Source organism: Siniperca chuatsi, linkage group LG16 (genome assembly GCF_020085105.1).
Source record: "Siniperca chuatsi isolate FFG_IHB_CAS linkage group LG16, ASM2008510v1, whole genome shotgun sequence".
Taxonomy (NCBI): domain Eukaryota; kingdom Metazoa; phylum Chordata; class Actinopteri; order Centrarchiformes; family Sinipercidae; genus Siniperca; species Siniperca chuatsi.
In genome coordinates, this window is record NC_058057.1 from 18,770,724 (window position 1) to 18,786,362 (window position 15,639).

Below are 15,639 nucleotides of genomic sequence, written 5' to 3' on the forward strand. Positions count from 1 at the left end.
ACCTGTACAAGCATGAGCCTAACTTCTGTATGATCAGTGTCATCTACACGGCTGGAACTGAGTGTGCACACTTGTAAGAGGAACAGCTGTGCCTTTAGCTTGGCTGGGCGCTCCCACGTCCGTCTCCAGGCTGCAGCGCTGCTGACCAAGCATGGGAAGCTGATTGTGTCAATGGCTGATTAGAGAGTCCCCGAGGTGGGGTGGGACTAGTGCATCCTCTGCTCGTCTAATTACAGACTTAATGAGTCCTTAGCTTTAGTCCAAGTGGGCAGAGAAGCCTCCAGAGAGAAGCTGGCAAGCCTGGGTTCATAAATCATCTTTTACTTTGCCCTATCCCACACTGCACCCAGAGGTGAACACACACACATGTGAGCTGTGTTAGGAGGTTGTTCAGGGGCAAAAGAAAACATTAAGGGTAAACATGACTTCTACCTGGTCACTGATGCTTGTCCCCTCTGATTTACCCTGTCAAGACAATGTCACATTTATCCTGAACCGAGTCTATAGAAAATCTAATCCTGGTCCACCTTCATCATATCCTCAAGTGGATGGATTAGCTTCAGAGGGGAACCTGGAGGGCACTGACAGCAGGACAATATGCATTTGCTTTGCAGAGGTATGATATTCTACAGAGCAGCTAGAGAATACAGGCAGGTGAATGTGTTTACTTTTTATTACAACCTGCACTTTAGTTTTTCCAAGTTGCCACATTACAAATCAAGATGTCCTTTGAAACCCACTATGGTTACACTGCCATATCACCAACTAAATTTTTTTTTTGCATGTTTTGTCTTGCACACTCACACAAAACTATCACATTCAAACACTTGTACACCTGCAGTAAAACAGGGTGGTCAAATCTGCAAAAACACTGGTTTAAAAACGATACAAAAAACAAAACAAAACATAAAAACAACATAAGGCTGAAACTAACAACTATTTTAAATATTGATTATTCTGCTCATCATTATAATTTCCCAAAGGCCAAGTTGACATCTTCAAATTGTTTGTTTTGTCCAACCAACACTCCAAAACCAAAAAATATATTGTTAACTATTATATGCGACAAAGAAAACCCTCCACATTTACATAGCTGGCACTATTATCAAAGTTGTTGCAGCTTAATTTTCTGTCGATCAACTAATCAACTAACCGTTTCAGCTCTAAAACAATGTTGTTTTTAATTAGGTTAGCAAGTACATACTCCACTCTTGCCCTGAATTCTAATTTATCACTATCTGATTTTTAGGCTACTGCAAAAAGCCTTAGTCACCTCTGCCTACAATCAACAACAGAGGAGTTTTGTATAAATGAACAAAAGAATGAAAAGAAGACATTCAGTGTTCCTCGCCAAAACGCATTGTATGTATGATTGAGGTCTAACAAACATGTGCACAAGATAAACAAAACAGGGACCCACTCATAGAAGAACAGTTCCATAGTGCTACTAGAGGTCTAAAACTCCACGGGGAACCTTTAATGTCAGGTATCTTCTGTTGACTCACTCAGGTATGCAAGGTGGGGTTTTTCTGCAGTGAACTTGTGTTATCAGTGGGTGGAGAGTCCTCAAGAAGTGAACACTGCTAAAGTGACTCACATGAAGACTTTGGAGTCTCAAAGTCTCTGTGTACCAAACCTAAGTGACCTGTAACTCTATTATAGACCTGTGATGTGACTCTCTGGTATTATAGTTTCCTCTTATGAAGGAAATATATATTTTTGTCTGGTTTGTTGTGAAGACACAGATGTGGGGAGGGCTTTAAAAACTGAGTGACAGGAGCAAACCGCAACCAAGCAACTGTTTAGTCACTATCTTTCTATTTTAAAACAGTACATACAGTTTACTAGCAATAATAACCTGAAAGTACCAATAGTAATGTAAAATGTTTAAATTGTAATAACGATACAAAACTTCTAACAATATGTTGCACTTATTTCATGGCTGTAAAATAAATTTGCATAGTAAAAATGGTTCTGGTGTTTCCCGCTCATGTTTTTGAAAACTAGTTTAGAACAAACCTTAGATGGAAATGTGAAAGGTGAATGTATTGACCAATATTATATTCTTACCTATAGTGTACATGTGTGACTGTAGGAGGCCTGTAGCCAAAGATCCAGGTCTGGATGTCCATGGGTCTTGCTTTGGGGTAAGCTATGGTCACATCTATTACCCACTGCAGGCCTTTACGTTTATTACCTGTCATGGAAGAAACACAAATACAGGGACTGAGTTAGGACACATGTGAAAGGCAGGGATATAGGTTAGAACATGCTCAACTTCACCCAGTATTTTAGGTAACTAAAATACTCTAACTACTAGGTGTCCCTGAACATTTTTATATGAAGGCAGTGCAGCCAAATGAAGGCTGGTTACCTGCCAAAGTGACTGGTGGAAAACAGTCTTACCAGCTGAAGTCCTAACTTGACAGAATTTTGCTGGCAGCTACGTTTATGAGTCACACTAAAAGAAATATTTTCACCTCAAAAGCGAATCCGTCAGATCATGTTATGAATAAAAATGAAAGCCTAGTGGACGTTAAATTTCTCACCCTCCATTTACGGCAGGGTGAGACAGAGAAGACAGAAGAGAGGTGAAAAAGAAGTGAAAAGGGTGAAGAAAGTAGTGAGACAGGAAGGAGAAGGATGACAGATGGGAGAGGGAATGCAAAACACTTGATAGAAATTTGTCAGCTGCGAGGGTGCATGTGTGCAAGTATTTATGTACATTATGCATGGTCAGCTCTGTACTCAGCTGCATGTAATTGCAAATTAGATTAAAATATAATAAATGAAAGGAGGTGTATGATAAGGATGATGTATTTTCTCTACATCAAACCTCACGCCTGTTATTCATTCAAAACCTGCAGGACTGAAATTGACTCAAACATCACTTGTGTGTGTGAAGCATGCTGTGAAGAACGCAGTGACTTTCCATGGTATGTCAATGTGCGTCACTATTGGGAGTGGTGAATCTTGAGAAACATACAACAGTTGATCCACTGTAACACTGCTGAAAGCCATATTTCTTAGCTTTTGACAGAAGCCATATTTCCCCCTGCATCTAGCATTAAAGCTAAGCTATTCTAAACACGCCCAGACCTGCCTTTGTCCTGGACGCACAGATATGAAACCGCTAACAACCGTAACACCTTACTGTGGGTTTTGACAGCAAACAAGTGCATAAACTAAACGCTGGAGTGTTCCTTTAAACTGAACAAGCTTGTAAAATGTAAAGGAGAAAACACAAGCAGCCACGGTCAGCACGGACAGATCTAAAATGAGGTTGATGTGAAGCAGTGCAGCATATTTGACTGCTTGACTAATGTCACAGCCCAGGCTGCTGTTACTGTGCAGCAAGCACTTCCCCTCTCAGAGCACAATGGCTTCTTTAGGAGGTAAACATGCCATGCCTGTGTGACAAAGTGAAGCTAAATTTCACAACTGATCAGCCATGTTACATTACACTCTGTCAGTGTGAACAGCAGTAAAACAGAAAGTCATTTCAACCTAATAAATAAATAAATACAATAAAATAAAATGTAAATATATGTAAAATAAATGTCTTCATATTGTATTGCAAGTGTAAAACACTTGTGTTAATAAAAGCTGCTGTTACAAGTGTTTATATCTTTTAATATAGGGAGTGCGCCTTTTTTTTTTTAAAGAAATACTAGATGTAGCATAAATATTGATATGAACAAGTAGTATCGTATCAATATCTACAAAAATGTAATAGCCATCCATAACAATGGTCGCTGTCCAAAGGGGGTCAACTTTAATTCAGAACTCTAATAGTACGATGTTGAAATTCCTTGTGATGCTAACTCACACTTCAGCATTCTGTTCATGGAGAACACTTCAAACCATGTATTCCGTCACCAGCAGTTGGTTTCAGTTCAACATTCTGTTGCTATAGTAACCGCTACTGTCAGTTCCATGGCAGATACAGTTTAACTGACATTGTTACATCCACCATTTTGTCTGATCTCTGACCAATCAAATATTGACAAGCATCTTTTATTTCTGTGCAAATGTCCTTCTTGGAGCATTATCTGTAAGTACGTCTTTTTATTAGAGCGGTTTTGTAATTGTTGATTTGTTAATTAGGTTTTTCTGTATCAATTTAGTACTAGCTAACCAAGCTAGCTGTCTGAGGCTAATGTGTTTCTATTACAACATTTTAAGTAACTGTTAATTACTGTTGGGCTAACTTATGTATTTTACTCCTTATTCCTTTACTCATGTGGAAATAAATGACTTTGTTATACTTCTTATGGGGACTTGATATTGATCTTTCACTGGTAAATTCTTCCTGACATGACGGACAAAGTAACTAATTTGAGTTAGTACAGTAACAAGGAAACTGGATTCACAAAAGTATAGACTAACTTTTACAATACTTACAATATTTATAATATCTCATCTATAAAAAAGCAGCTGAGGCACAGGCTGCTGGCTCATTTATACCAATGTTACAGTGACTTGATAGGCATCCTTGGTAGTGATGGGAATGGCTAACACCACAGCTATCCTTGTGTGGGTAATTGGATCCAGCTCTCCGGCCAAGTGTGCTGAAAGTCAGCCATCGTCTCCCGCGAGTGGCTGGCCAAAGAACGGGGCCCTGAGCCAAGGTATCACTGGTGCCCTATACGCTGTGACAAACAATACTGTAATAAAAGCAGCCCTGGTAATTTAAAATGACATCAGCGAGGCCCTGTTCTTCTGTAAACAGTTAGAGGAAGGAAATGCATTGGCAGATATTTGGCTCTCTATCAGGCCACTCTGCAGGCCAATTACAACACTTGAAGCCTACACCTGTCCCTCCCACTGACTGATACGTGGATAAGAACTGCCTCTGACTGGTTGGTGCTATCAAACACATTTACCTTTAGGTCACATATAGCACCATTCCCATCCTAAATGACTCACAGCTGTGAACACACAACTGCCAACTGTAAATACTGTTTTATAACACATAAACCACATCACTCTTAACTGCACATGGAGCCTTTTCTGCAGGCTGTGAACTACACTGACAACCAGTGACCCATGTGCTTTGTATCTGTGCTGAGCAGTGTATTTAGCCTGGTTGACATTGCATGGCTGACACACAGCGGCACACACATTTACATCAAATCCTATTTTCTCTAAGTGGCCCATTTGTCTCTGAGTGAGTCAGCAAGCTCTGGGCACCTCTGCAGAGCATCAGAGAGGGTCAGAGGGAGACAGAGCTGTGTCTTTGATCAGCCAGGCACGAGCGCACACACACAGCACAGGATAGGAACATAGCGCTCTTCTGGGTATGTGCATGTGTTTTTTTCTTGCCCTAGGTTTTAATGCCATTAGCTAGATTCAAGTGGAAGGACAAGCCCTACTGCAGCATCCAGCTCCACTCCTCCTGAGCTGCTGGAACAGAGGAAAGGACACAGGAAGATAAAGAAAGAACTGGGATATGAACTGGAACTACAGTATACTAAAGCAGGGAAAAATATAATGTATGACTGGACATGAAAAGGATTGACATGTCTAAAATCCTAAAATGTTTAAAAATCCCCTTCCTGCCAGAGGTTATAAACAAAACCTCTGCAGTCATCAGCGTTCGTTGACACTGATGAGATGGTTAAGACTTTGTGCTAAGTTAGCAGGAAAGCCGAAACAAAAACGTGCACATACAGCACATCATTTAGCACATAAATGAAGCTGTGCTTGTCCTTATCTAAATTTTACGACTGCCGATTAAGAGATACTCCTCTTTTGGTTTGACAGTCTGTCCTGCAGAGGGATAAACGGACGGCATCTTGCTGTTACTGCTGAGGCTGTAGGACACAGAGCTGTGTTAGCAAACTTGTGGAAGGGTAAAGTCCCTGAGCTACATTCTTAATAATGCTGGCCCAAAGACTCTCCAAATTACTATTAACACAGCACACCCTTAAAATGGATTTTGAACCAAAGCCAAGAGAGTCTGCTGGGTAAACTCTTGCACGGGCATGGGGGACTCATTGCATCTGTATGTTTATTGCTGTTTTAACGGTGTGCTTTTTGCTGGGGACGGTTCCAAGAAGCAGGTTTACTATTTACAGCAGGTTAGAGAGTTATCCAATTTTGCTTAGTCAAGCCATGAATATGTATTTTTACATTAGTCCATGATCCAGATTTTTCATGTGGTATAATATCTGGATCTATCTAAAGACAATATGGACATAAGGACAGTATAGTAAGAAATGTACACCCAGCTTGGTTCCCATGCTTTGTTGTTTATTTTCTCTTTTTCTTTTGTAAAACATCTTTAAATTGTTGCAAATATAACCATGAGTCAAAAAAAGAAATTTCCCCTACCAGGTTGTTAATTGCAGAGTTATCTTCCTGCTCACTGGCTGTATTTAGGGCTGGTCTCTAGACAGAAAAATTACTCTCCTGCAAATAACCACTGGGGTTTCAGGGACTTTGATGCAATTTCTGGAACCTCTGTGCATGCCACCCCTTTCCTCTCCTGGCAATCTTTACCACCTGTCACCTTTCATTTAAAACAAGACTCCCAGAGGGCAGTGGGACACAGAGGTGATGATTTAATGCTTCATGTTTGAAGCATACTCCATCCCTGGCCTTCTAGCAGACATAAAAACACATTTGATCCAGAACTACAGTACACAGTGCAGCAGGAGAGTTCAGAGACTGAAGTAAAGAAAGAAAAAATATATAACTTCTGCAAAACTTTCAAAAAACACCTTCAAATTAGAAAATGCATTTCTTGCAGAAAATGTGTGTGAATGCTGACAGCTAAAATAAATCTCTAAGCACTGCTTAAAATGTAGAAATCTGAAATGAATTTGCCTGAAAAATTTAATCTGAAAGCTCAAATGTATTGCACAGCAGCTGAAATGTAAAACTGGAAGAATTGGAAGCTGAACTGTATTACCTAAAGAAGCTAAGAGCTGAAATACATTGCTAGAAATGCTGGACGCTAAACTGTAATACTGTCAAAGCTGGAAGATTTAGTGAATTTCCTGAAAAGGCTGAAAGAAGAAATTCTTTGTATTAATATCAGACAGATGAACTGCCACACACTGGAACAAAAAAACCCCATTGCCCTAAAGAGCTGAGAGCTGAAATGTATTGTCTGACAGGAAGGGGGGTGAACAGCATTGAATTGGAAAAACTGAAAGATATCAAAAAGCTGAATACAAATTTAATAATTCAAAGTCTTGTGACCCGTTAAAGGTTTAAATGAAGTCTGTAGCTGAAAGTATGCAGAAGTAGTAGAACTTCAAAATGGAGAAGGTTTGAAGAGAATTGGAAGATTTCTCCCATTTACTGCCATTATAAAAAAATATGATAAAAGCTTAATATTTTAAAAAGCAGAAAAGGTAGAAAAAAGCTGAATACAAGCATAAATGTCCTTAAAGAGCTTAAAATTTTGACATGTAAATGTAAATGAGGTAGATGGTGCTTTGAGGCTGAAAATTCAAAAACCACAAGTCCTGCTGCTTAAATAGTTACATGATGTGAAAGAGGACACATTTGTCTATGTTTTGATACATTAATTGTGTATGATAAGTGAAAGTTGTGGAAGTTGCGAGGGTTGAAGTCAGAACATTTTGAAGAAGCGGAAAGGCAGCAGAGGATTAGTGGATGACATCACAGGTCACACACTAAGCAGCACAATGCACACCCATTAGAAACTAAGAAAAGGACTTAAAAAAAGCAACTTAAACTGTAATAATTCAAAACCTGTAAAAGATATTAATAGGTTTAATACAAGTTTAATAGTTCAAAGTCTTGTGACCTGTTTAAAGTTTAAATGAAGTCTCAGGTAGAAGTAATAGAACATCAAAGGGGAGAAGGTTGAAGAGGATTTGAAAACTCCTTCCATTCACTTCCATTGAAAAAAATTGTTGAAAAAAAAAAAAAGCTTAATATTTTAAAAAGTAGAAAAGGTAGAAAAAAAGCAGAACACAAGCACACGTCATTAAAAGGCTGAAAATTTTGATATTTTAATGGTTTCTGTAGCTGAAATATGCAGAAGTAGTAGTTGACGAAAAACGTATTGAAAAAGAATAATAGGAAGTCACAATAATAAATATTACAAGAACAATAGTGTGAATGCAGCACTTGAGCACTGCACATCAGGCACACTAAATAAGTTGATGTAATAACTTCTCTCTCCTGCCAACCTCCTCCACAGACAGATGGGCACACACACATTCTGCAAGGCATAAGTGGACAGTGGGCTGACATTGCTGACCAAGAGCCTCAACAAGAGTGTGAAGATTTAAGTGCTTTGTTAATTTATTAAACAAGTTTATCAAACATCCCCATTTTCTGTATGTTATTTGCCATGGGCCAAGGAACAACAAATTTTTGGTATGGACTCTCTCACCCATGATTTTGAAATTGCCTGATAGGTCTTTTTTTCTTTTTTTAGTATTTGCTTCTTTCTCACTTTGAAATGACATAATCCGGCACATGAATGTCTTATCACTATGTGTATTTTAAAACAAATCCAGAAACAAAATGTAAACATTATTAAAGTAATACACAAAGAGATTGGGCAAGTGTATTTAACAAAATGTTAATTGATCACTTTTTTTGGCCAATTGGGGAAATGAGATTGAGGAGAGTGAACTAAACACTAATGCTAAAACAGTCCGTCGAGCTAACTGCAGATTCAGGTGATAATTCTTCAGGTGTGGATTCGTCACTACGGGCGACCACTTAAACATTTCACAGTCGCTTGATCCATTGTTAATATAAAAATATTGACTGTTGAAGCTTGAAGTTTGAATTTTCAAACTAATCACGATGTGATTTGACCCAGGGGAGATGCACATAAGATTGAAAACAAAAAAGAGGCTCATTTATGTACTTATTCTTGACTTAAGTCTCGATTTCAGGGTGAACTGATTAAAATAAAAAAACACTTAAAATATAGGTTAGATTTTATGTTTTTAGAAATGATGGAACTTATTTAGCTTTTAAAAGCCTGGGAAAACATAACAAAAGATTAACTTTGAGGGAAGAGGGGCATCCTGGTGGCCTAGCAGTTTAAGGTGCAGACAATGCAATCGAATTCAAGCACAGCTGGGGAAATTTGTTGCATGTCATTCCCCGTCTCTCTCCTCATTTACAATCTGTATCTACTTCCTACTCTCCAATCAAGGCATAAAATGCCCCAAAAACATACGTAAACAATACATTGTAATATTAAGGTCATACAACCAAGTCCTAATTAGAACAAACTGTATAGATCCAAATAGATCCCACAAATATTCCTGTGAAAAGATCTGGGAAATATAGGATTGCCACAGGGAAAAGCTTTTTGTGCGTGTGTTCGTTACCTGTCTGGTTTGGGGTCCAAGTCTCGCTGCCCACGCTGCCATTCTCCTGCTGGGCTGACAGAGTTTTCAGGATAACGTGGGTGGCCCCGAGACGAGGCAACGTGACGTGGGTCAGGTGGGGGAGAGAACGCTTCTTGGCAAACAATTGGCTGGTTTCCCGCCGCTTGCGCAGGAAACCGCCCTCAGGGAACAGCACTATCCACTTCCTGTCGCGGCTGTGATAGTATTTTTCTAGGTGATCTTTCAGGTAGATCAGCTGCTTGTCTCGGTGAGCTTTACCCTGTAGGAACAAAGGAAATGTGTTAAGAAAATAAACTACGCAAGCATCATAGTTTAATCTGTTATTTAGTCACACATATTTAAAATCTTGAACAGGTGAAAAAGTTATGGCACTGGAGTTTCCAGTGCCGTTTCAGTTGTTTCAGGCTTTCTAAAAGGGGGCTGTCTTAAACCTGGTGACTACATTCAAAACAAGTGAAATTATCTCACTTTGTAGCTTTTTTTATTTGCCTTAAGGAAACAAAGTGATTGAGGCTAAGTACTGATTCATTAACTTGACAAGATAGATGTTTTTTTGTCAGCAAACAACCAAACAAATGAAAACAAGCTAACACAAATCAGAAGTTAGATGCAATGTGGAGCACTCAGAGCAGCATTAATGGAACGACTGAAATGGATGCAAAACATGATGGCCTTGACAACATTAAGAGCATTAGCAGTGATGGGATGAGGAGGAGCAGGATTGATTTTTTAGTTAGGCCTGGTCAAAAGCCATTTTAAATGCATTAGCATAGTCAGCTTTGACTCTGTATGTGTCATGTGAGCACACATGCAGCTGTATGTAGTAAAACTGTTTACAACTCAATGAAAATGGCTAAAGATCATGATTCTTATGCAAAAAGAAAAATCTGTGAAGAATGAATCTTAGCTGCAGCTACAAAGTCTCTGATTCACAGAGAGAGACAGGCTTTGGAGACTGAACACATCGCAAACCTACACATGACCTTAAGACTGTTGCTGTGGTTTTACTGGAGCCACGTGAATTGAAGGAAATGTGATCCACAATGTTGCTGTTAGTCAGTAGACTGTCTATATAGTGGGGAAGTGGAGAATAGCTCTCCTGCTTTCCCAATGTCAGGAGAATATATATATATATATATATATATATTTATATATATATATATATATTTTTTTTTTTTTTATTTTTTTAAATGAATACTGTTTTGTATTCGGACTTAGGGTTGGATGAATCATCAGATGGTTTATCCATAGCTGAAGGTCTTTGATATTACAACACCTGTCTCTTAAGTGAGCAACCTGCTCAGCTTCGTTTCAGCTACGCTCCCACAAGCTTTCATCAACTGGAACCAGGATGACAGTTTATTAGGTACACCAAGCTAAAACTGATGCAGTCTAATACAACAGTCCTGAAATAAATCACGAAGGTGATAATGTTCAGTTTCTGTTGATTCAATTTAATGGTTATTTTCAAGGATGTAGTTTGTGATGCTGTGGAATTGTATTCAGTTACATACTGAGAGGTGTTTTTCCACTCATTGATTTAAGTGGGGTGGACGAAATATAAGAAACATCTCAGTATAAAGGAATACAATTCAACAGCACCACAAACTGCAGCTGCCAAAATGACCATAAAGTTGAAATAACACCTTGAACAAAAGCTGAACATTACACCTTCTATATCGGTATGATATTATTGCAGGGGTGTATTATTTTTAGCTAGGTGTACCTAATTAACTGGCAACTGAGCATATGCAGATATAAACATATAAAAGTTGCACAGTGTACATGCATTGTCCACTCGTGATCCACAGAGATGTAAGCATAGTGAATATTCAAAGAATTTAAAGGAGGGTGCTCAATTTTTTAAGCAAATGTCCCAGGTAACATTAAATATTGATTGTAAATATACCCAAAATGTACATTTTATAACGTGGAAATGTAATTTAGGTGCAAAGGTATGCCTAAAACTTTTTTATGTACTTCATTTGCATAATGTCTCTGGAGCAAGCATAGAATCGCTTTCACATCTTTCCTGCTACATGCTGCCATTTAGTCAGGCAAACACTATCTTGGTTTTTCTCTTCATCAAAGCTGCTAATGCTTACTAAAATTAAATCTCATGCTTGTAATTTCCTCTCACAAGAACCCCCTCCCGTTGGCCAGGTGATTCGATTTTACCCCACCGACACAGAGTGCAATTAAGTCCCGCCCACACCGGAGGGGAAAACAATTCATTGCTCTCCATTGACTTTGTATTGCGTGAAGGTGCCTCTTTGTCACTTCGGTCCACTAGCAAACAACAGAAAAATGCCTGAAAGCTGCTGTGTGCTGGGATGCACTACCAACAGGGTAAAGAACCCAGAAGGAAGTTTTTATAAACTGCCGAACAGAAAACCTGAGCTTTTAGAAGACAAAAGTGGATACAGGCAATAGACATGATGAATTAGTGGTGGGATCCTGACATGTGTGCAGCAAGCATTTTGTCAGTTTTAGGCTAACTATATTTCTGTAAGTTACACTAAAACATTTTGACAGTATGCAACTCGTGTTATAGTGAAATGTGGATAAATCAGAAAGCAAAGTAAGGAGAATGGACACTGAGATAGACGGACAATATTGAGTTTGTCAATATACCCATTTTCTCTCTGGTAGACATGGGGTGCTAAAATAAACCTTTGACATGCTGAAATCTAATATTTTTAGCTACAGGCATTTTGTTAGCATTTCAGCCCTTGGTTGCATATTGTGGTGCTGATTGTTTTCTCCTCCAGTGGCCATGGTTTTCGCATGCTCTGTCTCTATGTAGCTTGTTATTATAAAAAAAGGTGCCCCAACTCATGTGTTTGTAACTGTGCTAGACAGTAATTTGACACTTTGTACTTATCAGATATGTCAAGTTGCACACTCAAATATGCACTTGCACTCAGTATTACCTTACTTGCCAGTTTGACTTGACTCCACAAAAGGATTTTGTATAGCTTGATGGCTGAATTGTGACCAGAAAGCCATGTCGACAGCCGCTAGTGACTGGGATTTGATGTGCATAACATTGTATGGCTTTGTACAGCCTTAAATGAAATAACATGAAATACTATTTTGAGGTATGCCTCTAATTTGAAGGGTCTCCTGAGTTTTAGAGGTTGAGAATACCAACACTACCAAGGAAAAAAGTTCAATTACAGCCCTGTACTACAAGTAACTGTGCTGCTGCCATCAGAGCCTGCTGTGTTGTGCTGTGCATAATGATCTTGCAAACATGTCTGCCAGCCTGAGTGGACAGCAGATGCTTGGGAGGCTGGGGCAGATGCTTGCTGTGCTGCGTGAGTGTGTGAAGTATTCGGGGAAGGATGTCAAGAATGCACACACAAGAATGCCAGAGGGGATCACAGAGGGAGGATGGCAGAAATGGAAGAGCCTGCTTAGGCCGGCCTTCCACTACAGGCTGTCTGGTTGTTTGCAGGCTCAGGGTGCTTCACTCTCGGCACACTGCCTGATGTGAAATTCCATCGCAAAGCATTTCCATGACCTAAAAATTTAATTCCCTCTTGCCATGGCTGTGGTGTTTCTGCAGCTCAATAAGTGAGAGAGGGATGTGTGAGCTTTTCATTAATTTTCCAACAAAACAAATCAACAGAGACGACTGTCAGCAGTGCTGTAATTTAACATGAAGTAATGATATTTTTAAATCTTTGTCCTAGTGGAGCTGGTGCCAGCAAGTCCTCTTTAGCCCCACAGAGAAAATACGTGGAAAAAGATCAGCTGATTACCAACATCTAAGGGTGTTTTCACACCTACGCTTTTCAGTCAAGCTAAATTGGACTCTGTTTCGTTTTCCCCCATGGTGCTATTCGTTTGGGCAGGTGTGAACATAGTAATCGCACTCTGGTGCGGGTCAAAACAACCGAACCAAGACCTTTGAGATGAGGTGGTCTCGGTCTGGTCCCAAATGAACTCTGGTGCGGTTTGTTTGTGGTGTGAACGTGATCCGACCCAACTACCATAATCTTCTATTAACATATTGCGCTTACTGAACACGTCTTTGGTTAAACATGTTGATGGTTAGCATCTCGTTGTACATGCTCAATATTAGCTCCCTTGTTCTGCTCAGTTGTCTGAAGGCAGCACATCTTATAGTATTTTCAACACGTTTCCTCGTTTCCATTCGGCATTCTGCTGGTATTCGGGGCAGATATATTGCCCAGATAATTACCACGGTTATGAGCAAATGCCAGGAGTGCTGTTGCTTTATGTTACAATGCATAGCAATGTTTCTCTCACAGAAATATGCACTAGTCCAGAACACAGGACCTTCTTCCTGTATTTACTTTCTTGTTCCCGCCCCAGACACATCCGACCAATAAGCTGGGTGAACGTTCTCACATGGTTTGTAGTGATGCATTTTGGTTTGCTTGGATTTTTCTAGGTGAAAAGAAACCGAATCAAGGGGAAAACGCTCAAACTATAACAAACTATAGGTGTGCAAACGCCCTAAGGCAACAAATGTATATAAACTGATGTATTCTGACATAGTAGTAGAGCTGGGCAATGTATCGAATTTATTTGATTAAGTAAAATTTTAGTTTTTGCACTGTGTAAAATGTCGTGACAACTGAGTGTTTTTTAAACATGCACAAAAACCTTTTTTTCCCCGAGTTAAAAAGTAATGTAGATGATAGCTGGCTAATTTAGCTGTGCAGCTATCATTTGGCTAAACAATATCTTAACTGACAGTTAAGACATTGGCTAACCTTTGACAAACATCCTTATAACAAACATACTTAGGCTGAGAGAGTTTTTAGAGCAATGTGTGCAATTCTACAGAAACTCACAGTCCTGTAAACTGTGACATGAATAGTTACACTATATGTGCACCTGCTGCAGTTTACAAAGCTGTCGTGACTCCAGCTGTCTACCTCGCTCTGGCTATCTCGTAGTGAATTTAGCAGCAGCATTTAACGTATCAATTAAAATTGTGAATCAACTGCAAGCTTGAAAAAAAACAACATATATTTGTTATATATTATATTATACTATACAGCAGATACAAATGAGATATCCCTTTACTTTATTCTGAGTTGTCATACCCAATTTTATTATATTCTGTCATTTGCTATGAATCTGCACTAAATCATTCTTCCTTGTCTGGAATTAAACTCACGATATTGCAGGAATTCCCTGTCCAACAGGACCCCAACAGGCTCCATGTGTAGGTCTGTCAGAGCAGGCTACTCTGTTCCAGCTGCCCCCACAACAAAGGGTCAGTCTCACCCAGAAGGGCTGAGCAGCCCTCCCACACTACTGTCCACTGCCGTTATCATTCTCAGCGGGCGCCACGACAGTAGGAAGCGCACTAACATATCTGCTGTCCAGCTGGGACAAGCAGATGGGTAGCGACTCCACTTTTGCAGAGCGCAGAAAAAACAGGCCAGCAGTAGCCAGGAGGTTGAAAGACTTGGGTTATGGCCTAAAGGTCTATGTTTTAATCAGAATCAGAAATACTTTATTGATCCCCGAAGGGAAACTCTTTTGTTACAGCAGCTCACTGTCACGTCAGCGCACACAGGAATAGAAGTACTAAGCAAAAAATATAATACACTATAACACAGGTCAGAAAATAAATTAAGTACCAAGTGGGTATAAGTATCAAATAAGTGAAGTACAAAGTGGGTTTACCGGTTGATGATAATAATACAGTATAAGGTAATAGTGCATGAACTGTCAAGTTAAGTGTAGCTTATTAAAGCTACGGCAACAGGCAGCATGCACATTGGCGCATGCGCACTAATGTGTCTTGAGACCTTCAGAGAAAAACAAGCTGCTGACATGAGAGAGAAAATAATCATCTCCAGGCGACAACTATTGATGTAGTCTTGAGGCTATATAACATATTAAACACTGCAACATGTCTCACAAATTTAAAAGTAAACCTACTAAGACCTTTGGTGCCAATTGTGGGTCTCTTACCTGCCTGATGAAGAAGTCCCCATGGATCAGGGACACTAGGCCAAAGTTGGTGTATTTGAACACATGGTCCATCAACCACATCATTTTTCGTACCACCTGAAAAAGGGAGAAGAAATATAATGAAAATCTGTAACACACCCTGCATAATTTTGCTCAACCCCACATTTGTCTATAAGCAAAAGCACGCGATTTTGGCTTTGGTGCCAGTGCCCCAAACTGATACAGCCCCTCTGAGCACTTCCACACTTGTGATCTGCACCAATGCAGCTTTGGCTTACTGTCCTTTCAGTGCTAAGAGGATAAACTGGGCCAGGGATGC

At 39.6% G+C, this 15,639-nt stretch overlaps 1 protein-coding gene across 2 annotated transcripts in view; it reads right to left on the reverse strand.

The window, feature by feature from the left end:
- Positions 1-15,639, reverse strand: part of lpgat1 (lysophosphatidylglycerol acyltransferase 1) — a 51,292-nt gene that overhangs the window by 16,530 nt on the left and 19,123 nt on the right. For both annotated transcript variants that reach the window (XM_044170012.1, XM_044170013.1), the window contains exons 4-6: positions 15,321-15,416; positions 9,336-9,615; positions 2,071-2,197 (exon numbers count right to left, since the gene is read on the reverse strand). In XM_044170012.1, coding sequence (XP_044025947.1) covers positions 2,071-2,197; positions 9,336-9,615; positions 15,321-15,416 — 503 coding nt within the window. The remainder of the gene's footprint in view (positions 1-2,070; positions 2,198-9,335; positions 9,616-15,320; positions 15,417-15,639) is intronic.